General features: G+C 39.0%; 5 protein-coding genes across 9 annotated transcripts; 2 read left to right on the plus strand and 3 right to left on the minus strand.

Moving 5' to 3' along the window:
* Positions 1-1310: 1310 nt before the first annotated feature.
* On the minus strand, positions 1311-7715 carry kmt5b (lysine methyltransferase 5B). 4 transcript variants are annotated; one of them, XM_079466184.1, is made up of 10 exons: positions 6909-7715; positions 5709-6034; positions 5444-5591; positions 5184-5349; positions 4969-5078; positions 4718-4884; positions 4612-4631; positions 4374-4510; positions 4075-4274; positions 1311-3998 (listed from the first exon to the last, which is right to left on the minus strand). In XM_079466184.1, the coding sequence occupies exons 2-10, from the start codon at positions 5860-5862 to the stop codon at positions 2674-2676; spliced, it is 2427 nt and encodes an 808-aa protein (XP_079322310.1). In that variant the 5' UTR covers positions 5863-6034; positions 6909-7715; the 3' UTR covers positions 1311-2673. The 4 variants fall into 4 exon arrangements, with proteins under 4 accessions (XP_079322310.1, XP_079322313.1, XP_079322311.1 ...); XM_079466187.1 differs by having other exon boundaries at positions 7584-7707; XM_079466185.1 differs by lacking the exon at positions 6909-7715 and adding an exon at positions 6663-6867.
* A 1459-nt stretch (positions 7716-9174) lies between these two features.
* LOC306899165 (uncharacterized protein) lies at positions 9175-12518 on the plus strand. Its single transcript, XM_079465238.1, has 2 exons — positions 9175-9933; positions 10104-12518. Exon 2 carries the CDS (start codon positions 10184-10186, stop codon positions 11306-11308), a length of 1125 nt encoding a protein of 374 aa, XP_079321364.1. The 5' UTR covers positions 9175-9933; positions 10104-10183; the 3' UTR covers positions 11309-12518.
* Positions 12519-13278: 760 nt separating this feature from the next.
* anpeplb (alanyl (membrane) aminopeptidase-like b) lies at positions 13279-20241 on the plus strand. Its single transcript, XM_079465226.1, has 20 exons — positions 13279-14413; positions 14917-15056; positions 15523-15662; positions 15805-15925; positions 16077-16231; positions 16316-16423; positions 16535-16678; positions 16776-16841; positions 16987-17052; positions 17132-17265; positions 17365-17447; positions 17550-17683; positions 17868-17923; positions 18025-18172; positions 18244-18332; positions 18409-18513; positions 18596-18763; positions 18849-18989; positions 19266-19347; positions 19534-20241. The coding sequence occupies exons 1-20, from the start codon at positions 13818-13820 to the stop codon at positions 19690-19692; spliced, it is 2835 nt and encodes a 944-aa protein (XP_079321352.1). The 5' UTR covers positions 13279-13817; the 3' UTR covers positions 19693-20241.
* Positions 20063-22225, minus strand: arpin (actin related protein 2/3 complex inhibitor). Of its 2 annotated transcripts, XM_079465228.1 has the most exons (7): positions 21913-22123; positions 21552-21627; positions 21325-21457; positions 20969-21175; positions 20710-20873; positions 20529-20564; positions 20063-20454 (listed from the first exon to the last, which is right to left on the minus strand). In XM_079465228.1, exons 1-7 carry the CDS (start codon positions 22002-22004, stop codon positions 20446-20448), a joined length of 717 nt encoding a protein of 238 aa, XP_079321354.1. In that variant the 5' UTR covers positions 22005-22123; the 3' UTR covers positions 20063-20445. The 2 variants fall into 2 exon arrangements, with proteins under 2 accessions (XP_079321354.1, XP_079321355.1); XM_079465229.1 differs by lacking the exon at positions 20529-20564 and having other exon boundaries at positions 21913-22225.
* On the minus strand, positions 22191-25903 carry fam169b (family with sequence similarity 169 member B). Its single transcript, XM_079465227.1, has 9 exons — positions 25828-25903; positions 25434-25558; positions 24975-25074; positions 24810-24895; positions 24544-24718; positions 24272-24454; positions 23454-23597; positions 23229-23296; positions 22191-23001 (listed from the first exon to the last, which is right to left on the minus strand). The coding sequence occupies exons 1-9, from the start codon at positions 25862-25864 to the stop codon at positions 22885-22887; spliced, it is 1035 nt and encodes a 344-aa protein (XP_079321353.1). The 5' UTR covers positions 25865-25903; the 3' UTR covers positions 22191-22884.
* Between the last annotated feature and the right edge of the window lie 109 nt (positions 25904-26012).

Raw genomic sequence — 26012 nt, forward strand, 5'->3', positions numbered from 1 at the left:
CGTTAGTTGCCACCCGCCATTGAAAAGGAACAGAAGAAGAATTACGTCACATGATTACGTCAGTAAAGGGTATGCAATGACGTCACTTTCCCGTCGGGACGCGCCTTCTTAAGTGCCAGGACACTTTCCCCCGAGTGGTAAAAAACGCAAAAAAATGGCTGAGGAGAATAGGAGAAACAAAGAAATCGGGACTAAAACACACAATTATTTGCTGAAATTATAAGCAGCTGAATTCGACGGTGATCCTTACGACTCCTCTTTGACTTGCAAAGGAATCAGGTGTTCCTGGACACCTGATCCTGGATTTTGCCGAATGTGTTGCAGAATGTGTTACAGAATGCGCTGGGGTGGGAATTGACTCCTCTTTAAGAGCCTTAACAGGCACAAGCCCCGCCCCTTAGCTGATGTCATTGTTCAACTAAATCACATTAGTTTCTTGGCTAAAACAGTATGGAGCGATTTTAGTCTCATTAATTATTCACGCGTAAAACAAAACAGTGTCGACTTTAGAAAACACTGATGGGTGACGTCTAGAACTGTGGAATGAAATATATTTAACATTCGCAAGGTTAGACCCTACCGCACTGAGCATGCGGCACAACTCCTTGTCCAGGCCCTGGTAATCTCAAGATTGGACTACTGCAATGCTCTCCTTGCTGGTCTTGCTGCAAAGGCTATCAAACCACTTCAGCTGGTTCAAAACGCAGCAGCACGCCTCATCTTCCAACAGCCCAAAAGGGCTCATGTGACACCCCTTTTCATCTCTCTCCACTGGCTACCGGTTGAAGCCCGGATCAGATTCAAGTCACTGATGTTTGCATACAGGATTATCACTGGATCTGCGCCGGCGCACTTTCACACCCTACTACACTCCTACACCCCATCAAGATCCCTGCGTTCAGCAAACGAGCGGTGCCTTGTAATGCCTTCTCATAAGGGCATTTTATCCATTTCCCGCTCATTCTCCTTCACAACTCCTTCCTGGTGGAACATTTTTCCCAATTACACACTTTTCTTGTGACAACGTAATCTAGTAACGTTGTGACAACTCGAAAACTGAAATTCCTGGATTCGTTTCCACAACGTAACTTTGTGACGTTCTCAGTAAGTAACCATGACGTTGTGAACCTGTTCTGTAACTGGTTACGTTACCACAAGGAAAGTTTGGTCGTCAGATTACGTTTCAGTTACATAACAATCAAGTGATATGGATAGCAGGGGTATTCTGTAGCTGTGGAATGTTTTTAAAATATGTACAATATGGCCTTGTCACTTACAGACGCACGTAAAATAACAACATTAGACAAAATATCTTGAAAATGAATTTTATAGTTTTCAAGTACTTAAAACAGTTAAATAAAAACAAGTCCCCGAATATACAGAGTGAACAGTATACCCCAAGACTTTGTATACATTGTTACTGTCATGATGCTTTTCAGAGTGAGTTTGAGATCATAGATTCGTGACCATTAGAAGCTGATAGCTTCAAGCCCATATGGCAGACCTTTGACACTACAGAATGTAAAGTAAAATGGAAAAAAACTAAAAAGGTACAAATAAAAATAGCCTTAAATGGCAGTTGCCTACTGTTAGGGTGAACAATGGAAACACAACTGCTTTAAATTCCTTAGTTTTTCTTTTTATAATTTTTAGGCAGAGCACAAAATGCATACAAAGTCAATCAGATGTACTGAATACCACAATGATCAAGATTCAGGAAAACAGATTACTGATTTGTGACATTTCAGAACAACTCATTTCTTGAGGACTTTATCCTTAGGCACACATATCTAGGTCTGACGTTCGCACAATAATAATTCAATTGCCCAGTATCTTAATGGACCAGCACCAGGCCACCACAACAAGCACCACGGCCCTTCCATGGCCATAACATCTGACACGTGTTTTAAAAGGATTTAGATACAAAAAAATTCAAGTGGAGATGTGGAGAAATTTGTTTAGTATTTTGTCAACACTCTTCTGTACATTGTTTGCTCTGATAGTCCCTTAATGGGATAGTTTATCCAAAAAAATTTATTCTTTCATCATTTACTCACCATCATGACATTCCAAATCTTTCTTCTGTAGAACGCATATTTTGAAGAATGTCAGTGACCAAACAACATTGCCATGTTCCATTGTATGGACACAAAACTACTTGAACATTTCTCAAAATAACTACTTTTGTGTTCCACAGAAGAAAGGGTCACATACAGGTTTGAAACCAAATGAAGGTGCATTAATGATGACAAAAGTTTCATTTTTGGGTGAAAAATCCTGATCAAACTGATGGGACAACACTTTTTATAAACCAACGCAGGGTTTAAACGACACTGTTGTTTAAATGTGAAGTGTCAACTCTCTTAGGTGAAACCATGCAAGTTTTTCCCAAGTGGATCATCCAACCATCACACAAAGCCATAAGGTTCATGGAATAAAACATTTAAGCTGGACAGAATGCTAACAAACATCTGCACATTATCAGACTTGGATTCATACATAACCTGTACACTTTCTACAATATTTAAATTCATAGTGAGGAAACGATAAAGAAGTGCCATCACTAAAATGTAAAGAAAGATATTTTGCCATGATTTAATTGTACATTTACATTTTCCATTTAAATTACATATTTCAAATGAACGTGATTGAAACAATGGATATTTACACAGCTTATGCATTGAGTCTAAGGGACTGATCTTCTCTTCTTCTAGAGGAAATGTCAATGTCTATGGAATCTTTCCCCACGATAAGACGTAGACGTTTTGCTGGTGGGAGTGGGATAAAATCATCCTCATTATCAAAGTAATCTTCTTCTTCGTCCTCAGAAGACAATGACTCCACGTCTACGTTCTGACCTACCTCCTTATCTTCCCCTGCTTCTCTCTGCACTATCCCCAAGGTGACATCTTCCGGGTATGCCCGATGCAAGGCTGTGCTGTCTTCCTCTCGTTTCAGCTGAATCTTGAGCTTGGTGGAGCTGCTGTGGGAGCCATGGTTGAATCCATTATTCAGCTTGGCCACGTATGAGTTGCTCCTGTCCGTCTCTTGGTCCTTACTAAACTTGATGCTGATTTTGGAGGAACTCGACGAGTTGGTCTCTCTGGAGTCGTTTTTACTGCTGCTGCTGTCCCGACGCCTGCGTAGTGTTATCTTGGGGATGCCTGAGTTATTCTGCAGAATTAGCTGAGCGTCGTAGCGCGTGATTTGACGCTTTTTCTTTCCCTTGCCACGGCGGAGGGCCTTGCTGCTTTTAGCCGAGCCGTTGTAGTGCTGGTGACGGCCGGGGAGGCCAAGCACCACCTTCCCACAGTCTGCTACATCTGCAGCCCGAACCGCATGCCGCAGGTCAGGCACGCTCTCGTGGAGAAATGGCTCTCCGTAGGAGCCCGAGTCTTCCTGTTTTACTGTCCGTCTTCCTCTGGGACACGTCCCTTTCTTAGGACAGTCATACTCTAAACTGGGCATGTTCACCTGGCACCCAGGCGTCACAGGGATGAGGTCTCCTGGCTCTGTCTTGAGGACCACACCACCGTGAGCTGTGGGTGGGCTTGATGGCTCATTTAATGCTTGTGTGCTGCCACCAGCCCCCTGAGCACCAAGAGAGGTCCTTGTGGACCTACGAGTTCTGTAAGGGCAAAGTACGCTATCCTTGCATAAGGAAGCACCCTTTGAAGACGTCTGATTGTGTTCCGACGGCCGCGCTGCACCGCCTTTGTCTCCGGAGCCCGTAACGGAACAGTGCCTGTCCCGTGTCTGCTCCTTGAGATTTCTCACTCTGGTGGAGCTCTTCGTCCATACACTTCGACAGCGTCTTTTTCCTTTAGACAAAGGTTGTGTCTGCTTTGACTTGTGTCTCTTTGGTAAACTTGAAATATTCGTTTGACTTCGTTTCGAGGATGAGGTAGAAGAAGGAGTGTTTGACGGAGTTTGCCTTGTTACAGCCTTAACTTCTCCAGCGTTGTTGACACACGACTGTGACGTCCTTTTCCGTAATGCTGGAGAAACACAAAAAGGGTTAAGTTTACAGCATTCTCAACACAAGACATGAAAAACTTAAAAAAGTAATCTCACATGTTTGTAAATTGGTTGGTTCCTGAGAGTCTGCCTCTGCGTTGGAGCTGACAGACTGGCTGTCAGAGTTCCTGCAGCTTTCCCCCAGCTTCTTCAGTCTGTTCAGACGCTTGTCTGTTTCTCTTAGGCCATACTTGCTATTGATCACTGGAGTCTCCACGGGCAACCCAGCTTTGGACTTAAAAGCACCTGTGCCACGTCTGAAAAACAGCATTCTTTTAATAGAGCAGTGTTTTGTATTAAACAGTCTCCTGGATCATTCCTAAACGCTTCCGAAATTAGAAGCATGCAGATGATACCTTTCGCAAGTGTAACATTCACAGAATTCATTGTTTTCACCGAAGAAACCATCTCCATAGTAACAGGAGATCTCTTCCCCTGGTTCAATGTCCCGCAGAACCTTAACACAAGCAGTGTCCCGGCCTGTTGACACAAACTGTAACAAACCCCTGGCATCAGCTAAATTTAATTTCCTCCTTTTAGTTAATCATCAAGTAAACGTTCATAGAAAGCAGAGTCTAGCGTTCACATATTTACCTTGCAATTTGGCCGACAATCTGTTAAAAAACAAAACGAACAAGACAAACATAAATTTACTACGCAAGATAACTAGGGTTCATTGTATTATCAGGAAGAAATATACCATGGTTGATAAAAGCCGCTGGTCCCAGCCAGAGTTGCGCACAGTTTTTGCGTGTCGAGTACATGACACTGAAATCGTTCTCTCCATGACGAAGCAACAGCCTCTCTTCACTAGGAGACAACTCAGCAATGCAGCCCACAAGATGCTCGATTTTATCATTCCTCTTCCTGTAGTGTGCCAAAGAAAAATTAAAGCGAGTACAAATATTGTAAGGAATTTCATTATTTGATTACATAAAACGGTTAACACACCAATCCTTTGTTGCTACAATTTTGGCTCCATTTTGCTCTGAAGAGTAGCGATTGCAAGGAAGGATCTCAAACCCGCTGTCCGATGCAAACATACGTAGGTAAACAAACACCTGCCAAGACCAAAGAAAAACAATACATAAACAGGAAAATTAGCATCACCATTTAACTAAAATCGTGAGTTGATATCTTTAAGAAAGTTTGTTTGTGTAAGTTACATGCGCTTTGAAGAGCTTCTCTTGGGACTTGGTTTTGTTGAGAAAGTGATGTCTCGTCCAGTCACCAGAGGTCAGAGCCTGAAAAGCTTTCTCCATGTTGTCATGCTTTTTGAAATGTTCGATCACCTCCCTCAGCTCATTTTGTCGACCTTTGATTGGTCGAAACCTAAAACAACAACGTTACATTTACGACAAAGCCAAATCTCAGTCACCCCAAGTCCTATAAACTAGACACCTCAATGTAATTTAAGCAGACAAACCTGGTATTCATCTTGTGAGTCTGGAAGCCAAGGTAAGGGTCCAGGATCAAACTGGTGCTTAGATCATCATATTCACACAACTCCTTGGCAGTCATTCCTGAAGAAGGTACATGGCGCCTTTCTGCCTCTGGGGGCGCCCCACCACAACCTGTCAGTTTAACATTCATTTAAACAACTTTTAGATTATCTAAGACAGGTCTGGAATTCTAGAGATACTATAAAATCTGCTGGGGACCATGAATTATTTTTTCTTAAAGGGACTTACGTCGACTGCATCTTCTGACACTTGGGGAGCCCTTGTTTTGACGCAGATGGGTTCTTTGTGTGTTATGTAGCCTGGACTTGCTTACGGGCTGATTACTGGAGAACTTGCTACCATGTCTCCTGCCATTCAGCACCATGTTCTTGGATTCTCCCATCTACTTCATACCAGCTGGCTGTCTGGAGAAGGTGCATTGAGCTTCTGTGTGCTTGTGAGAAACCATTCAACAATGAGACTGCTGAAACAACTGGACTGGAGCCTGATCTGCTGTATTATCTGACGAATGTAGAGTACTCCGAATCAAACCTCACTTCTTGATGTTGCTTCACCTGCATTAAAGATAATGCAAACACAAAAAATCTTTAAGCCAACAATTAATGTGGTTAATTATTATACTAATTATTGTACAATTCATACAGTTAATACATTTGGCTATATTAGCAACTGATCTCATGATATGCATTGCCTTAAAATATCCTGAATGTGTCGATTGTTTTACTTTTCAAGTATTACTGAGGACAGTGCGCCTCCCGCTGGCTCCTCTTGGAGATAACAAATTGGCTTCAATTAAACTATAAACATCCTAGTTTTAGTTGGCTTGCTAATAATCTCAAATTCACTTATGTTCTATACAGTTAACGTTATGCATATAATATAGTTGATAACATGCATCAGTAGACTTCGCTTCACCGTGGCTAAGCACACTCCCATCCGCTGTGCATTTAAATCCCACCACAAACCAACTCGCCGATTCAAGTTTAAACCCGGCATGAATGTTTTATTGAACCAACTGCTTCGGGAAAAGACAAGCCGGTGTAATTGAATGGTTTTGAAGTGTAAAATAAAGCTATAAATGAAGCGAGTTCGGTCGTTACTATGCAGCCACATTGGCAGTTAAAGTAAACAATGTTAACGCTAACTAGCTTAGCATCCTTTTAACAAAACAATGAGGCTTACCGAACCGGCCGCTCAAACGTCTATAAAACAGTGACCATGGCAGATAACAGTGCGGTCGTCAAGATAAGAGCAGCATAGGATCTAATCAGGTTGATTTCTCAAAATAGTTTCCCAGAGGGTCACATTATCGTGCAAAAATAAGCATCACGCTGGGCCTAATGTGCAGCTAACTGCACGACTGCTAGCCGACACCCGGAAAAGGGGTGATCTCGCTTATCTTATCTACATAATATTTAAAACACTCACTTGTTTCAATCCCGTGTCAATGTTTGTACATCATCAAAGTCCAATGCGATGAAAAACATAATAAAAATGTCAATACTGCCAAAAAACGGTAAGAATTTTATTACATTAAAATTCAAGATGGCGCCCGGAGATCAACAGAGACGACAGGACAACCGAGTCGCCTCGGAAAGAAATAGACCTAAAACGTTTAAATGATCGACTCTAATTTGACGATCACTACATTAATATCTATTCAACACTGTCCGAACAACTCTGTCGCACAAGGAAAATGTAGCTGGGTATATACCCAGACGAATAAACCCCTTGTCAAACTCAGATGTATACAAAGAGAGCGTTGTTGTTATTCCCCTTTAAATGTGCACTTGCGGCTCGGTGCGTTTCTGTTTCCGTAAAGCAGCAACCAGCATCCAAGCCGCACCATCGCCTTTCACAAAATGAAAACTTTCCCCACACTCTTGACTTGCTGTTTTCTGAAAACAACTGCTGGAATAAACATGTTGTAATTATAATAAAAAGCAATAAACAACGTATGAAGTATTATAATATATATGAACAGCAAATGACAACTCCGCTTGTCTCCATGTAAATTGAGAAATTTCAGTCTAATCATCAAGGTAAAATTTCGCTTTTTGTACGTTTTGATGATTAGGTTTACATTTATTGTAACGTGGTTACCTGCATCAAACTTTGTTTTAATGAATATATTTATTTTTGTATCCGTCTCTGTTTTTGTGCATCTTGCAGTTCAGACCAGATGCATACTACGGAACGCTCTTCTCGTATAACGTGATAAAATGATTCCCAGTTACCTAAAAATGTAGAAAATATAGAGATGAAGGAATTCGTCAAAGATGACGCATGGATTACTTAATGCAACACTGCGCATACAATTCGAGTTATGACATCAAAGTACCGCGAGAGAGAGTCAAAAGCCTTTTTTTCAAAAGCCTTTTCTTGCAACTGGGCCAATCGCTTTGCGGTGTCAGACTTCGATCTGTCTGCGCAGCGCCGCTTGATGTCCAACACGCTTATTTCAGCTGCTTTCACGTGCTGTCGGAAATAGTAATTCGATAATAGGCTTGTTTGAGATGCGCCTTGCCTCGCCTGAAATGTAGGTGAGAGTAGGCGGCTACAGTAAGGGGAGGGTATGGGTCAAAAAAGACCTTTGAAGTCGGACACTACCAGAATCTCGCTGTTTTGTCGCCTGCAAACGTAAGCAATGGAGGAGATCGCGTTCGCGTTTTTTATCGCAGACGAAGTGGATGTTATCGAAATACCACTGTTTTTACATGAAGATGGTTACAATAATAATCACCGAATGTACTGTCAAATAATGTCCAAATAAACAGTTACACATGTAAGACATTTTCAAGGATTGTATAAGCAAATGGTAAATGAAGTAAATAACAAGTTGCTTTTGAGAGACAGAGGTCATAACAAATGTTTGTCATATTTACAGGTCTGTAGCCAGGGGGGTTGTTTTTTTCTTTTTGATGCACCTAAAAATCTTATTTGCATTTTGTCAACTTGCTTCCTCGCGGCCTTCGAACCGACGTTGGTCCGAATGGGAGACGGGCGCTCTAACAAGAAGGCTAAAGAGCTGCACAGCTCATCACTAGTTGGCCTCCGTAACATACACAGTTCACAAGTTTAAAGCCACACTAACAACAGAATAGATTTAATGAACTTTACTGAAATATTAAAAATAATTATTCTCATCATCATTTCTTGACTCTCTGTCAATGCCTCTTTGATTTGTTTTATTATTATAATTACGCTACGTTTATATGGCTATTATATTGTAGACTTTGCGTGGATAAATCATTTTAATAAAAATATATATACAGAGGCGATGCTTCTTCACCGATGCTTTGAAAAGTGTATTGCGAGAACTCTCTATGTCTGCGCGCACACACACACACACAATAATAATTTTAATTTGAAACAGCAACCCAGAAATTTGTCACAAGCATTGATTAAAACAATGCTTGTCCTAATTCTTAACTTCACTAGGCGTGTTTTGTTTAGTTTGCATGTAAATATAAATAAAAAGATGGGATTTGAATAAAGAGAAAATGTATCAGTTGACATTCTCAGCCAATGAGCATGAAGCTGTGTCGTCAGTCAGTCGTTTCCCATCATGCTTTTGAATAGCGCAGTCGGTGGAGAGCAACTGCGCTCGACTGCTCAATTCGACACAGCCGCCTCGCCGTCGCGAGAGTTCTTTTGGCACACGTTTCTAACCGGCATGCATCTCGCGGTGATCACCGGTGATCGGTTCTGCGCAGATTTTGCTCATCTCAAACAAGCCTATTAATTCCCACTTAAACCGGAAGTAACGTCTGGATTTAGTTACATTTAGAGTATTTATTTAGTAACATCAAAACATTAATGTTACTAATGATTTCGTAGCATTAAGTATCTGCTAACATTAAAAGAGCACAGTTCCATAAACTATTTCCGGGAGCACGTGAAGGCAGCATTCTACCCTTAGATGCAGAAGCTCATTACAACAGACATTTAAAAGATGCGGGTTGAGTCTGACCTTTGATCAGCCTTTTCGATTTGACCCAGTTTAAACTAGTAATATAACGTATACAGCTCTGTTCTCGGATCAGTCATAAACACCCCAGGATGTGGCACGCACATTGATGATGTCATTCACGTAGAACAACAACAGCCTCTCTCACAGGATACAAACACAGCTTAGCCGCTTAGTGACCACCAAAATGATTATTACAGTACCTCACATACATTAAAAAGTTCTTTAAAAATTAAGAGTAAGCTCAGGCGGTTTATGCTAACGTTAAATTGATTTATTTGAACGAAGAAGACATCTTACAGCTATTGTTAAATGTGTGACAGTCCGCGGCGGTGATGCTAACGACGCGTTATAAGCTATCTATGAAACTTTAATGGAACCATGCGGCGTATATCTAACACCGGCTTTTTAACATTATCGATGTGCTGGTTTGTCTTTATGATTCAGATCAACTTGACATGTCAGGATTCTGCAATGTTAAAGGTAAGAATCATCGGGTATTCGCCAAGCGTTTACATAAATGTTTTTGACAATTGTCAATTGCGATAACGTTACCATATTAGACAATGGTCGACGTTAACCTTTTTTAATCGTTTACTCTTTATATGCTCTCACACGTTTCAGTGTGTAACTCTTCCTTTATTCTCTTCAAGGTGCAGTCACAAGTCTCTTAGTGAGAGAACGCGACAAAAGGATGCTCTTGCAGAAGAATTAACCACAAATATCGACGAACATGCCTCAAAGGAAGAGAGCCCTCGTTCCTGTCAGCACAAGGAGAAAGCTTAAAACAGACGAAGACTACTTCCCTTTCAATTCACTGCCAGTGGAATGTCAACTCCACGTGCTGTCATTCCTTAGTGAGGTGGACAAATGCAACTCTGCACTTGTGTGTGTAAGCTGGAGTTGTCTGGTGCGCTCTGGGAAGCTCTGGAGAGTTGCCAACTATTCACGCCGTGGGGTTTTTCACCTGGGCCAAGAGGGTCTGCTTGTTTCCAACAGAGAGTTTGAGCGCTGGAAAGCGTGGGTTCACCACTACACCCACCATCTTATATCCCGTGGTGCTAGCTTGCTTACTCTCAAGGCCAGTTTCGATCTTGGGGATGAGTACAATAAGTGGGGAGAACTTCTTCCACACCTTCTGGAGAACGTCCATTGCAGAGATCTCAGCCATTTGGACTTAAACTGGACGTTCACGCTGCTGGAGCCCCTTGACCTTCGTGTCCACACCAGTTCGAGTTCTCATCAAGAAAACATCACCAAGATGGACCAAGTCAATAACTTCCAGATTCTTTTGGCCAAGCTTGTGAACAGCTGCCCCAGGATAACCAAAATGCGGCTGCACTTTGACTGGTCCGAAACGTCGGTTTCATTGATTACTCAATTCCAACATCTCCGTGTCTTAGAACTTAAGTACTTTTGGGTATTTAAAGGGGTGAGTCCGAACACTTTACAGACTCTGACTAAATCGCTGCCCAATCTCAAGTCCCTTACGCTTCACGTTCTGGTGCCACTGCGGAATTTAGGCATCTCGTACACTCTCGAATCCTTGTCTCTTGAGTTCCTGGATGTTTCGCCCAGTCGTGGTCTGGTGTTTTCCTGCCTCAACCTCCCGGCTCTGCGAGAGCTGCGGGCCAAAAAGATTGTTCGGGGCATAACTCTGGACCGCCGAACCCGACATAGAATACAGAGCAGGTGGCCTTGCCTGTATCAGGTTTTACGTGAAGGGACACCCAAATTACAGGCACTTAACAATGAACGACTCATTCCAAACTGGAAAGAGCAAAGTTACAGAGAGTTGACTTCAATCCTCCAGCAATCTTGCTATTGTCTTCAGCATTTAGACAGTTGGCTGTGGTGAAGATGAGTTTTAGAATAATCTTAGAGACCAAACATTTAATCAGTTCTTATAACCATGAGCAGATACTTCAAGCCGTGATCTAAGCCAGCAGCATAGGAGATACATTAAAATATTTGTATAACCCTAAAATACAGGCCAAAAAGTGTTAAAGTTACAGCTTGTGTAGTGCTATCATGGTTTAAATGAAGAAAATGTCCAAGCATAAGACATAATTGTGCTGTGTACTTTTTTGAAGAGCTTATTTTTGAAAAGTTATTTTGCGAAAAGAAACCAGCTCTCGGGAGGACCAAGCAGATTGCAGCAATTGAGTGTGGATCACAATGACAAGAACTCTTATTTAAAAAAAAGTCACATTTCACATTTTGTGTTTAGGTAGGAAAATAGTTTTCGCCTTTGTGTTCGTCATTGTTTTAAACCAGATTTTATTTCAGTGTTAAGCAATCTGTGACCAAAAGTTGAGATATTCCTAATGATAAAACCCCCTTCTGTTTTTCAAGTGGTTTGAAACTATCTTTTTTGTTTTAATCCTCTTTCATGAGCTGGAATTTCAGTGGAAGGCCATGGTCTGGTATTTTAAGGTTATTCACATAAGTGAAAATACGTTTTGTAATGTATTCCTGTGTTTGTCTATGTTTGGGGCATCTAAAGAATTGACTCTTTGTAGCTACTTAAAATGGTACATTAAAATAAGTTATTCTTAATGTAATAACCTGAATCGATAAATAAGCCTACTTAACTGAGATATAATGTGCAGCACTTGTGCTAAGCATTTCTATATTATTAACCTACCTTAAAGACATAGTGTGCCTTTAATAAAGTTTTCAGCCCAGATCATTTTCTCTTTAATTATATGAAGTGAAAATATTGCATGTATAGCCTCAAAAACTAATAGACCAAATTGTGTTATTCATTTTATGTGGATTGTTGTTGTTGTTATCTGCAGCTGCATTTTCTTGTAAGCATTGTGACTTGTTGGATGCAGCTTGTGTGGACTGTGCAGTACTTCATACTCCACCACAGGAGGTCACAATACTCTTCTTTTTCACTTGTGTTTCTTATTACCCTTAAAAACATGATCTTTTCAGAAGTGGTGCTGTGAATGAAAGAATTGTGTGGAATTAGATCTACACAAAAATGTATTTTTTGTAATTTTACAGAATAACATTTGTACAGGTGTGTCCTCTTTTGTTAACAAATACATTCTGTACAACAGTACACAATTGGTCCACTGTTGCTTTCCAGTTCAGCTTATCAATATTATAATAACATTGTGTGTTTATCCTAAATTATTTACATCTCAAACAAAGTCATTGGTTTATAATACATTAAACAAGGAATATAAATTGCCTTTAGGGATACTCTACCCAAAAATGAAAATTCTTTCATGAATTACTCCTCTCTAAGCCTGTACACATTGCTTTGTTCTGTTGAACACAAAGAAAGATGTTTGGAAAAATGTTAGCAACTGACATTTCTGCGACATCATAGAACCATATATAAACCAAATATAAAATGATATGGTCAAAGGTGCCCTAGAACTGTAAATTCTTCAAAATATCTTCGTTTTAAGAAAATTTAAACGGAAAAAAAACAATAAAATATTTTCCCTACTATGGTAGTCAATGATGTCCCATAACTGTCAGTTGCTAACATTCTTCCAAATATCTTTCTATGTGGCGATCAGAGCAAATAAATGTATACAAGTTTGGAACAACTTGAGGGTGAGCAAATGATGACACTATTAGAATTATGGGGTGGCGTGTCCCTTTGTACAAAGGTTCTGTATACATTATCTCGCCATTACCTATTGATGTAGAAAAGTAACTTTTTCATTTTATTCAAAGCAGCATCTTTTTTCATGTTAAGTATGAAGTACAATGAAGGGAAGATGGGGGCAGGGGCGTTCCATAAACTAGCTTTAATCCCCTCCCCTAACTCCTAGAACAAAAACTTTTCTGAAGATTTTACTTGAAGATTTAAAGATTTGTGTAGTAGAGGTGTCTGAGGAACCTGTCATCAACTTTTTGTCAATGAGTCAAGAACTTTGCTGCTGTCACTTCTAGCCGAACAGCTGGATAACTCATTTAATCATTCCTTTCCGAAGGTCTTTGAACAATACTCAAGAGAACCATATGGAAATATTCCTTCAGATTCCGGTGATCAAGTGATTTACTTGCACATGCCTTTTTTCCAACAACAAAACTCTTGTTTGCATGTTTTTTCTTCCTTCTTACCTTAGGCTAACCAACTGATATCCTAACTGATTCCAGATGTGAGGAGAAAGAGCAATGAGACACCATACATGTGACATACCATCATATATGTTTGTTTCTGTCTCATCCATTCTAGTTAATGTGTAATCTTGTTATACCGTCTTAGGCGTGGTGTTGCTTGACGCCTTCGGCAATGCATATATTGTCGATATCTTTGAGAGGGTACAGAGTCTGAAGCAGGACAGCAAGTTCTCTTTGCTTGATTCTCTCTTTGGGGTTCCTCAGAAGTACGCAACATGGGCAAAGGAGTGTTCATGTCAAAGAGCCTAGCCATCGCCATTGGGGTCCTTACGGTTTCCTCTGTTTGCGGTGTTGTGGCGATGCTTGTGGTCTACAGAATCCAAATAGCAAACAATCCTCCAAAGCCTCCACCAACTCTACAAACTACAACGCCTTTCCCAACCGCACCACCGGTAAGTCTTAGACTCCCTGACCATTTGATTCCGGAGAGCTACGAGGTGGTCCTCCAGCCGTACCTTTACGCAGAGGTGATTGACAACAGCACGGAACAATCCTTCATTTTCAAGGGAAACTCTACTGTGAGGTTAAAGTGCGTCAAAAACTCCAAAAGCATCTTTCTACATGTACGGGGCCTGAATGTCACAGATGTGAGTGTGAAAAACACAGATTTCCGTAAGATGCTATCAGTGAGGCACTATGAAATACATCAGAATGAAAGTAATTTCCTGGAGATTCAGCTCGAGGACGTGTTACTTGGAAATGGGAGCCGCTATGAGCTTTTCACCGCATTTGAGGGAGAACTTTTGGATGATTTGTCTGGGTTTTATGTGAGCCAGTACACAGTCAAAGAAAATGAGGAAGATGAAGTGAGGTAAAGATTTAGAAACCGGGTCATATCAGCTGTTTTATGTCCATAAGTTGGTATAGTTATGTGTTTTTTGTCTTTGAGAAATGTTCTGTTGTTTAATTTTGTGCCTACCTATGTTTAGTTACACATTTGATAACTTTAACAGAGTTGACATGTAATTATATCTTTCTGAAATACACTTTATTTATTTGCATGCATTTGCTAAAACAAACAGTTTAGAATGTCTTTCAAACATTTCACAAACTCTTCCTAATATTCACCATGTGCTAGCTATCTGTTTGTTCAGGAAGGTGTTTATGTTCACTACAGAGATGTGTTTATTGTAAGAAGTCTCCTAAGGGTTTTGTTGCTCATTTTTCAAAACCTCCAGATTTCTACTTTTCATGACAAACATCTTAAACCTAAACCCAGACAATTTGATTTCAATGTTTGTCTTGTTATATTTTAACTTAGATTTTTTGCTTGTTTGTATTCACTGTTTTGTGTAAATACGTCTCCACAAACAGATTCCTTGCCACCAGCCAGATGCAGCCGACAGATGCCAGACAAGTATTTCCTTGCTTTGATGAGCCAGCTTTGAAAGCTGAGTTTAATATTACCATTATCCACCGACCTGGAACCAATGCGCTGTCTAACACCCCAGGAGGTTAGCAACATTTACTGCTAACTATTGTTGGGCTTGAGAAATTCTCTCGGTGCTAAAACTGATTTCCGTTTCAATCATCCCAGTCCTCGGATGTGTAAATTTGCTGTTTTTTAGAAAATGGAAAATACTGTGTTGTCAAAGTTGACAAGTACTTTTTAATACTTTGTGATGGTTAGATATTTGCCAAAATTAATAATGATTTATGGCAAAAAATAAAATGAATGTGTGAGATATTTTGTCTCCTGTATGATACACGTCACCATAAACTTGAAAACCGAACAAACTCAGAACACAGTGGTACTGCAGATTGTGAACTTTCTTTGTTCTGTTTGAACGTTTTTGTTACTTTGGAAAGTGTGTCAAACGTGTTTAATTAAAAAAGAATCAATTTTGAAAATACTAAATTATTTAAATCATATTTTTTGTATTTTTTAATGCATAATTTCTGTTTTTTATTTATGAACAGTGCCAGGTATTACGATAATAGATGGAGAAGAATGGCATATTACTAAATTTATTCCGACCCCTGTCATGTCAACCTATCTATTGGCTTTCACCGTATCTAATTTTGAGGGTAAACAGGACTATCCGAGAGCAAAAATAACAGTATGTTCCTTTCATTTGACTTAAGTCAGACGAGAGCTAATTTGTTGATCTCTCAACGTTAACATTTCACAAATTGGATGAGTTGTGTTCAAATCCATACATTCATGCATGTGAAGATGTGTTTTATCTTCTCTTTCTGAAGACATACGCTCGAGAGGATGCTATCATTGCTGGACATGCTGATTATGCAGTCCAAATAACAGAAAAGATTCTGAATTTCTATGAGGAAAAATTTGGACTGAAATACCCACTGGACAAACTTGGTAAGTGAAGGGAAAAGACCAAATAAAGTGAATGAATTTCCACTAATTATTTAGACTTTCTTGGTTGATGCTAGAAGCTAGAACAGACTATACAAGTAAAACTTTGAACGAAATACATGGTGGGTCATGACCAAAATGTTTTGTATTGCAGATCAAATTGCCGTGCCGGACTTCAGTGCTGGAGCGATGGAAAACTGGGGTTTAATTTCATACCAGGAGTCAGGTCTGCTGTTTGAGAAGAACACATCATCTAACTTTGATAAAGAATGGGTGGCCACTCTTATTGCTCATGAATTAGCACATCAGGTAAATCATTTCACTGTATCTTTATTACATAAATATGGCATTGTAATATAAATCATAACACTTCAACTAAATTCCCAATTTCAGTGGTTTGGAAACCTTGTCACGATGAGATGGTGGAATGATTTGTGGCTGAATGAAGGATTTGCAACATATATGTCATACATGGGAGTGGAAGCTGCCGATTGGGACTTAGTATGTTTATTGTTGCCTTTTGTCATATTATTCATACTAGTGAAATAAACCTTTTTTTAAATAATCTCAACCAACAGTACATGTATGTAATTATTCATATTTGTTTTTTAGAAAGATCTGTTCGTTCTCAAAGAAATCCATTCCGCTTTTCAAGTGGACTCTTTGAACTCTTCCCATCCGTTGAGTTTACCTGAAAGTGATATTGAAACTTACTCTGACATCATAGAACTTTTTGATGACATTACCTACAGCAAGGTTGCTCTAATATTTCAATACATTTAAGCTCTTTGACTTGCAAAATGCTTGTTTCAAGATGCTAAGGTAAAAACCTTCACATTTTTGTGCCCTCCAGGGTGCTGCTGTGTTGAGAATGTTGTCTTCATATATAGGAGAAGAAGAATTTATGAATGCAATTAAAGTAAGTAAACAAAGTCGCATTGCACTACGTATACTTTATGAGAAGTTGTGGTATAAGCCTTCTGTTTTATAGCTTTATATTAATATCAAAATAAGAGTTTTAAAGCATAGTCAGGATTCTTCTGATGCTCAATGTATGTTTTCAGACATATCTTCGCAAGTTCCAGTACATGAACCCTGAATACAAAGATCTTTGGGAATGTCTGCAAGAGGTGAAATGAGTACCTTTTGCTTCATTTGCAATTTGTAAAGTTCAGGAAAGGATGATCACAATATTTGTCACATGATCAGGAGACGAACAAGGACGTGGAAGCCTTTATGAGCACATGGATTGAGCGAGAGGGCTACCCGGTGATCACCATTACAACCCAGACGGGCGAGATCTCTCAGGAACAGTTCTTTCTGAAGCAGACAGAGGGCCATGGGTGAATTTTGTTTGTAATAAATCACTCATTTGAGCAGTAGCTTAACTGAATATTCACAACTAATCTAAAATACATTTTGAATTGTTTTCTACCTAACAGAATTCCATGGCAGGTTCATATTCTATATGCTAAGTCTGATTTGATAAAAGTGAACGAGTACGTACTGAAAGACAAAGGTCCAGGTAAGGAACAGATTCAAGCTTTAGGTTCTATAGCCTCTCGATTTCAAAATAAATATTAGATATAATTTTGGTTTGTTGTTGTGATTGTCCACCTGCATGCAGTATTGAATCCGAATTTTCGAGTTGGCAAAGATGAATGGATTCTTGCCAACATCAACTGTACTGGTTTCTACCGTGTGAACTACGATGAAGAAAATTGGAATAAACTTCTCAAGCAACTTGAAAGCAATCATCAAGTAAGCATCTTATAGACATCATCTTTCAATCACCTTCCTCTTATAACTATTGTCAATAACAGAACTATATCAAGAATAGGATTCTTTGTTTGATACAATGCACATTTAAAAGAAAGACAAATGAGAGAAATATCGAAATAGTATCTGAGAAGACTAAAATAGCTAAAGATGTTATTTTCTTTAGGTCATTCCAGTCATCAGCCGAGGGCAACTTATTGATGATGCATTTAATCTTGCAAGGTGCATTGTTTTAGTTTGCCAATTACAACACTATTTAACACCAACACTAATACTATTAATACAGATATTAACAGACATCATACATTTTATTTCTTTAAAAGGGCTGGACATCTCAATGTCACTACAGGACTAAGTTTAACCAAATACTTGGAAAATGATATCGAGTATATACCATGGGAGTCGGCGCTAAAAAACCTGGACTATTTCATCCTGATGTTTGATCGATCTGAGGTCTACGGTCCGATAACGGTGAGTTTTATAAGCATGAGGAACAGTACAGAAACACCTGTATATGTACTTACTGTAAATTTCTTGCCTAGAAATACCTACGCAAACAAGTCAAACCACTGTATGACTACTTTGAGACAAACAATGAGAATGGAACCATTCCTGAAAAACACACTGACCAGTAAGCATCAATTTGGTCCACCTACGTTTTAAACATTGTACTTTGTTGGACAATCATTCTCGTGTTCCCTTCGTAGGTATAACCAGGTAAACGCTATTACAGTCTCCTGCAGCAACGGCCTTCCTGAGTGTCTATCAATGGCTACGAGACTGTTCAGAGAATACAGGAATAAAACACTTCTGTAAGTTGTGTCTGTGGGATGCAATGTTTGTTGACATCAAAAATAATTTATTTGAAACTAATCCGGTCTGTTTGGATTTTAGAATTCATCCAAATTTAAGGAGGGCCATCTATTGCAGTGCAATAGCAGCAGGGGATGAGGATGACTGGGAGTTTGCTTGGGAAGAGTTTCAAAGAGCTACAGTCGCCGGAGAGAAGGACAAACTGAGATATGCTCTATCATGTACCAAAGAAATATGGTTGCTAAACAGGTCAGAGAAAAAAGTGTCTATCATTTCAATGGCCATTATTGTTATTCCGTTCTGTTCTTAATATTTTACGTTTGTAATTTCACAGATACCTACAGTACACTCTTGACCCTACCAAGATAAAAAAGATGGATGTGGTCTCTACCATAAACTACATTGCCAAAAATGTTGCCGGACAGCCTCTTGCCTGGGATTTTGTTCGTGGCCAGTGGTCCTATTTGACACAAGAGTAAGTTTCAGCTTCAATGATTATTTTAACCAATTCGTGTAGCTCACATTTGTTTGAGTGTCCAAAAATATTTCCACACACTATTCCAAGCTACATCACGCTTACCACCAAAGCAGTATCAAAGATCATAAGCAATGTAGGGTCCAAAGGCTGGTTTAACAACAATATAGGCAGTATAAAACCCAATTGTCTCAAAGATAATCTCTCAGTTGCCAGGAAATCTTATGTATACTCTTCTCTATGCTTATATGACTAATCATCATCTCTATTGGGCAGGTACGGAGCTGGAATCATATCTTTCAACAGTCTGATAGATAGCGTGACAAAGAGATTCTCCACAGACTTTGAACTCGAACAGGTGCCTTTGTCCACAGCAAACTTCATGTATTTACTGTCTAAATTATGGTTGAGAGATGACATAATGTAACGTTGATATGAGAGATCAGATTCAGCTGTCTGATGTTTAGATGTCTCAAACTGTAATGACATGATGCACATGTTTCCATCAGCAATCTTATACAAACATTCGTACTTGTCTACACAGCTGAAGCAGCTACAGAGAGAGCTGGAAGAGAAAGATCATGGGTTTGCGACTCGCACTTTGGAGCAGGTCATCGAAAGGACAGAGGCAAATATTAAGTGGGTGACAGAAAACAAGCAGATTGTTTTGGACTGGTTCAGAGGAGAGCTGAAGAACCGCTGAGATTTTGGAGCTCTGTATAATCAGAGCATACACAGTGGAGCCAGTACAATGAGAAACAGATGTAAAGGCATTCCACAATGATGGCAACATCCCTGTGGTTCTGTGCTGCTTTTTAACACAAAGTCGTTCACGGGGAAATTATTTAAAAGTGCAATTAGCTTCATAACACCAAATGTTTGCCAAATGCTAAAAAGGGGTAAACACCATATTTTTTGTGTATGCAATAGAGAAAAGGACAAAATCAATATGTTCAGTCCTTTAGGACAGCTTAATTTATTATGTTTAATATGATGTAGATTTGCAATGTTTATATTACTAACCCAGTATTGTTTACAGTGATAAAATCACATAAAGTCTTAAAGTACAGCTGTAATAATGAAATCCTTTTATTGTATGCAGTATGTAAAATGATAAAAAAAACAAGTATTTTGAAAAAGTATGTGTTGTTATAAACAACCATAGTTAATTTTGTAATTTTGTGATATTGTACAATGCCAAAGGTTGCTTAACTGAAACTTATTTTCGAAAGAATTAAATTGTAGTCTTTTACACAGTTGAGTCCTTGTTTCAATGTTCTCAATAACTGCGCTTATATGACCTCATTGACTTGAACACACATACAAATTGCCACTCCTTGTTTTAAAAATATAATTCATTCACAAGCACATGGAAAACTGTCTTCATTGTGTAAATCTTTCTTTGGGGAGCAAGGCACTGTTGTTTTCAAGTCTGGTCCTGGAACCTCACGAGGTTTTAGTCATCCTGAAAACAAGAATCCAGCACAGTATAAAACAGATGTTAGCGTTTCGCACAATGAAATTGCATCCAATATTTACCGGTTCATTGCATTTGTTTGACTTCATCTTAAACCTCTTGATGATAAAATAGCAGGAATTGTTTAGAGAAAATGACAAAAAGGTTTTAAGATCACACATCTGGTCACAATAAACACATTTCGTGATTGAAACCTTTGGTCAGGGCAAAACAATTTACTCTCGACAGCGGAGAGAACTTTACCCATTCGTCCTCATCTGCTCCCTCACCCTGACCAGCGGTCTTCCCTGTACACTTCGCATCTCCCTTATTAGCCATTATTTTATCCGTCCATGATGCTCCAGCATTCTCATCTCCTGCAAAGTTGCACTTTGTCACCGTCCCACCATCCAGCTTGGCAAAGGAAACTAAGCAGAAACAAACAGAACAGCATAAGTGGTGTCTTTGATGGCTGCATAAGTTCCTGCTATTTTCAGGCGTGTGCATACAAAACAGTACTGACAAATGAAAGGCCCATCTCCATTAGTCTTTAGGCGAATTTCTTGACCCAACTCAATCTCTGTCCTGTCCATCTCTGCCTCGGAGATCCAGAATGCAATGGTCTGACTAGGACAATGCTTTGCAGTCACTTTAACAAGCTCGTCCTTATTCACGATTTCACCAAGTTGGCGCTCATCGAGACAATCCGTTTCCCCTTTAGTCTCCACTTCTGCAAAGTTGTGACACAAACAAACAAACCCGTGAAGAAATATATCAAACCTCTTCCAATTAGTTTTTGACTTTGCGACTTCTAATAATATACGTATTAAGATAAAATGTACAATTACAGTAAATGAATGGCCAAATATGGCTACTCACTGAAGGATGACATGAGATAACCAGTGTTGACCTTCCTGGTTTCACTAAAATTAGGCTCGATCTCATTTCCTTTAGAATCATATTTTCTGCGATGTACTCGGCTGGGTTTGATGTACAAAACATTGTAGCGTTCCTGCAATAAACACCAATAAAAAAGTATCATTTTGTTCTTTACAAGTTCTAAAAACGGTTTAAAACACACAGCATTATTAACATACTCCAGTTACCTTTCTGTTGTTCTTATCTGTTATGACATGACGTGACATATCCACGACAGACCCCTCTAAAATCACACCACGACCACTGAAAAGTGAAAATGGTGAGTGAGCCAACGAGTAAGTGATAGTGATCAATGTAATGTGCAATGTAGTTTAAAAATTGCTAAAGTGAAAGTTACCTAACTTTGAATAAAACAACGTGGTAATAGAAAAACACTGACATTAAAAATGACTTTATAATGGATTCTTGCAGTGAAGCAAATCCTTTATGGTTTTACACTGATCACTATGGAAGGAATATGGTCGTGCATTAGATATCGCTATGACTGAACAGGGCGTTGTGCAGAAAGCCGGGAAAGGTTATTATTACCTCTGGTAGATTACTGGATCCCATGTGGAGGACACTTTCTCGTTATGCACAGGTTTATTTTGCAAAGCAGTGTTGTGATAGATGCGACTCATCGTCTGCCTCTCCAATCGGGTTCTTTCCCAATTTCTTTACTACTTCCTGGTTTACGTCACCATGAAATCCAATCAAATGTCTTGATTTTAATAATACGAAAACACGATGTGGGAAGTGTTAAACGAATTTTGTACTTTACGCTAAAAATCTAAACATATATAAAAACACACGCATGTACGATTTTTATGCTTCAAGAACACCGACAATGCCCTTTATTTGCGCAGACAGTCATGTCGTTTCGGTTATTCACACCAAAAGTTTATTTTGCACAATTTTAATACAAACGACAACGTAGATAATTTGTGTACAATTTAAATACAAATGAAATCCAAGTAGCATGTTGACCATGGAAGTTACATTTTCCATTACAACGAATATCTAGTTTTTACGAATTCTTAAATTACAAAGAAAATGAACAGTATGTTTCCTTTTACTATTTATTATTATTTACAAGAATAGTAATTTAATTAATCTTGTTTCAATAATACAATGGCATTTTTAAACCATGTGCTATAAAAAATTTAGAACCGTCCCCGAGAAGAAAATATTGCTTATTGTATTATAATCTATAGTATCTGAAGGACACATACATCAGCACAAGTCACATTTTATTTCTATATACTGTATATTCCCTTTCTTTCATATTAAATATTTAGTCATGCTGTATATAATAAATAAACAAAGAAATACACGTACTTATTTAATTTGGTAATATATAAACATATCTAAAATAGTCACACTAAAGCAAAATAGAAATTTGTGTGTGATGTACTTCACTGTAGAATCATCATGATTCTTGCAGTAATACACTTCCTCGGGCAGCCCATTCAGAATACTGTCTGACATCTCTCAATAATTTAAATACACTGCAATTTAACATCAATTCATGGCTTTTTTACAGTTGGTTTTGGTCTCGATCTGATCTGCTGGTCGCTTTTTTGCAGAGGCTGACAGATCTTTAGGGTTGACTAGTGATCCACATTGTTGTAGTATCCCCTGTCAAAATGTATAAGAATACATATACATACATATATTATACAAATACATTACATCAATTCCTTATGCTTAGTCCTATAACTGCATAAATGTCCCATAATCTAAAAATGTTTATGTAGGTTATTATATGTATTGGACTCTCTGAATAAGACTTGCAGTTATTAACAGTAAACTGGCCATTACAGATAAGCTCAAATAAGCAATAGATTAGACACATTTGATCTCACATCTTCTCCTGAATTAGGTTTCCTCCTTTCATGACTGAAGGTGTGTGGACTCTGCTCTGCATCTCCACCTGTAAAAATATAAAACAAGAAACATTCTGTCAGCACCACCAACACAGAGAGAAACTGTTCTGAACACGGCAGTAACAGGCAGGAGGTCTCGTTCTAGAACAATAAAAACAATTCCAATAGTCTAATAGTATTTAGAATAGAAACCAAATTATTCACATGCTGAGCCTTGACAGTCCTGTGGGAGCATTTGCAGCTGGATGTTTAACCACACATTCCGTCTCTGAGTCCATTCACCGGGGGCTTCCACCTCATACAGACGATCTCTATCTTCATCATGCGTCTCAAGATACTTCTTGCAAACTGTGATGCAAATAATGATCGAAACGTCACGTAACAGTAATGTAATTTGGTTGCCAATTTATGGCTTCTTCCATTTCAACCATAAAAGCAGATAAAAGTTGTTATATAAACAGCTAAAGAACTTATCTGCTTATCTACCTCAAATACATGCTACAGCATTGATTCCATAATTCTAAAGGGCTAGTTCACCCGAAATTGAAAATGTATTCACCCTCGTATCATTCAAAACCTGTTAGGCATTTGTTGTTCTGCGCAACACAAAAGAAGATATTTTGAAGAATGTTGGTAACAAAACAATATTGGCTCCAATTGACTTTGACTGTTTCGACACAAAATGACTGAGGCATTTTAACTAGACTGTGAACTTTCCCTATATGTTAAGATTCAGGCAACTCTTTGGGGTCAGCATGTCCTTAAAGTGATAGTTCACCAATCATTTTAATTCTGTCATCATTTACTCACCAAACAGATCTCCTCCCCCATTTACAGGAAAACCAATACTATGGGAGCCAATGGGGATGAGATCTGTGTGGTTACTGACATTCTTCCAAATGTCTTCCTTTGTTTTTAGCAATACAAAGAAAATTGTTTGGAACAATCTGATGCTGAGTAAATGATGACAGAATTTTTGGATGAACTTTCCCTTTAAACACATTACAAATTGACTCCCTAACCTCCATACATGCCAGTAGACATAGGAAAGCTAATGCCCAGAATCCCCTCGGTGGGTTGCGATAAGCAGAAATCCTCAAGCATCTGTAAAGCGAGACCAGTCCTTCTCCAGTGAGAGCAGACAAACACTGTGTCCAGCACTGGGAGCTGATAACTCCGGCCGGTGTAACCACCGCACAGGCTGCCTAGTAAAAACAAGACAACTTGTTTTCTAAATACGCCAGCAGCATGATAGAAGAATTTCTTTTGCTGCAATGTGACCAGATCAAATTACCCCTTTTTTTGATGGTATAAAACCCAACCGCTTCTCCATTGCGCCAGATAATTTTTCCGTGTTCCCACAGGGAATAAACAGAAAAATATGGGTCGTCTTTGAGTGGCCTTTCCAGGATTCCAAATATAACCTGACTGAGCAGGAATAGCACAACTCTCTCCATGACTGATTCCACCTGTGAGGAAAATAAGTGTCATGGCACTCAGAAATGTTAATAGCACGACAGTCATATCTCATATCACAGTGTCCACATTAGCTTTACTCACTAACACAAGTCCATGTCTGGATTTGTCTGACGTCTTCAAAACATCACCAATGGGCCACCATTTGCCTTGTAAGTACACGGCAACCACTAAAACATAAATTGTGTGTTATCCAAAGTAATCAGACTTACGGAAAGTAGATGAAATGAGATGAAAACTATAGAAGACCTTGGGTTTCATCCTCGGGTGTATGTAAAGCAAGAATGAATCGTGACATGTCTTCTCTAAGAAATGGAAGTCGGACAATGTTTTTGTGAGTTACTTGTACCTAAAGATGGGCAATAATAACAAATATCACATTTTTATAATGAAACAATAGGCTCATCTCAAAACCAACCCTCTCCATATTCCGATTTAATGGTTATGGTGAAAAATGTAGTAGCTTTAATGGACTATAATGGTCACTATGGGTCTCCACTGGTGTTCTGTCGGTAGGGTAGGATGCTATCTAGTGGAATGGACCATCATTACTACTGAGTAAGGGTCAAAACATGAACCGTTCATGTAACGTTTTCACGCTGAACATCTGATTGTTCATAACAGTATTTTAATAGAAACCATTCACTTTAAGCCAGTTTATATATTATGAATGTGTTTGCCATGGAAGTAGTGTGAAGTAATACACACTTTGTCTCCATGGGGAAGGGTGAAAGGCACGGCACCGTCTGATTGAACCCTCGACAGGTATTCTTCACATCCTGTATTCAGCTCGCTATAATGTAGCACAGGTAAATCCACCGGGTAAAGATCATCTACAAATACCACATGACAACAACACGACTCTTTAATTTCACGACAGTATTCTGACACACTTATCTACAGTTCTGAGCGAATGCTGTTATAAAACAAAAGGGCCAGGTGGATAAGGAAACGCTGCATTGACGATTATGACATGACAACAAGATCTGCGCTTGAACCTCCTATTAACAATACAAGTGACATACATCTATAAAACGTGCAATACATTTAAATATATTTTAAGAAATCGATTGACGAATTGTTCACACTAGGTCTGTTTTACCTTCTGGTCTGTTCTTCAAATTAGAGCTGGATTCCATTTTGAAAGTTGGGTCGAACTTTAAACGGTTTCAAAACCTAACAACGCCATCTACTGGTTATATTACACAAAACGTGACGTTGTTAAAATGTATAAAGTATAGTTTTAGAGGCATTTTAAAATGATTATCTCTCGTACAAGGCACATCT

Source organism: Barbatula barbatula (assembly GCF_947034865.1).
Source record: "Barbatula barbatula genome assembly, chromosome: 10".
Classification (NCBI taxonomy): Eukaryota; Metazoa; Chordata; class Actinopteri; order Cypriniformes; family Nemacheilidae; genus Barbatula; species Barbatula barbatula.

What these genes read in the sequence shown, in the direction of transcription:
- kmt5b (XM_079466184.1), bottom strand. Translation starts at nt 5,862, where the DNA reads ATGGGAGAATCCAAGAACATGGTGCTGAATGGCAGGAGACATGGTAGC. An exon ending in ATTGTAGCAACAAAGGATTG is followed by an intron (nt 4,885 to 4,968) that starts GTGTGTTAACCG and finishes GGCACACTACAG; the next exon opens with GAAGAGGAATGATAAAATCG. An exon ending in ACCAACCAATTTACAAACAT is followed by an intron (nt 3,999 to 4,074) that starts GTGAGATTACTT and finishes GTGTTTCTCCAG; the next exon opens with CATTACGGAAAAGGACGTCA.
- fam169b (XM_079465227.1), bottom strand. Translation starts at nt 25,864, where the DNA reads ATGGAATCCAGCTCTAATTTGAAGAACAGACCAGAAG. An exon ending in GTCTACTGGCATGTATGGAG is followed by an intron (nt 23,598 to 24,271) that starts GTTAGGGAGTCA and finishes TTTGCATCACAG; the next exon opens with TTTGCAAGAAGTATCTTGAG. An exon ending in GGACTGTCAAGGCTCAGCAT is followed by an intron (nt 23,297 to 23,453) that starts GTGAATAATTTG and finishes ATATTTTTACAG; the next exon opens with GTGGAGATGCAGAGCAGAGT.
- LOC306899165 (XM_079465238.1), top strand. Translation starts at nt 10,184, where the DNA reads ATGCCTCAAAGGAAGAGAGCCCTCGTTCCTGTCAGCACAAGGAGAAAG.
- anpeplb (XM_079465226.1), top strand. Translation starts at nt 13,818, where the DNA reads ATGGGCAAAGGAGTGTTCATGTCAAAGAGCCTAGCCATCGCCATTGGG. An exon ending in ATACCCACTGGACAAACTTG is followed by an intron (nt 15,926 to 16,076) that starts GTAAGTGAAGGG and finishes TTTGTATTGCAG; the next exon opens with ATCAAATTGCCGTGCCGGAC. An exon ending in ACTGAAAGACAAAGGTCCAG is followed by an intron (nt 17,448 to 17,549) that starts GTAAGGAACAGA and finishes ACCTGCATGCAG; the next exon opens with TATTGAATCCGAATTTTCGA.
- arpin (XM_079465228.1), bottom strand. Translation starts at nt 22,004, where the DNA reads ATGAGTCGCATCTATCACAACACTGCTTTGCAAAATAAACCTGTGCAT. An exon ending in GATCCAGTAATCTACCAGAG is followed by an intron (nt 21,628 to 21,912) that starts GTAATAATAACC and finishes TTCACTTTTCAG; the next exon opens with TGGTCGTGGTGTGATTTTAG. An exon ending in TTATCTCATGTCATCCTTCA is followed by an intron (nt 21,176 to 21,324) that starts GTGAGTAGCCAT and finishes ACAACTTTGCAG; the next exon opens with AAGTGGAGACTAAAGGGGAA.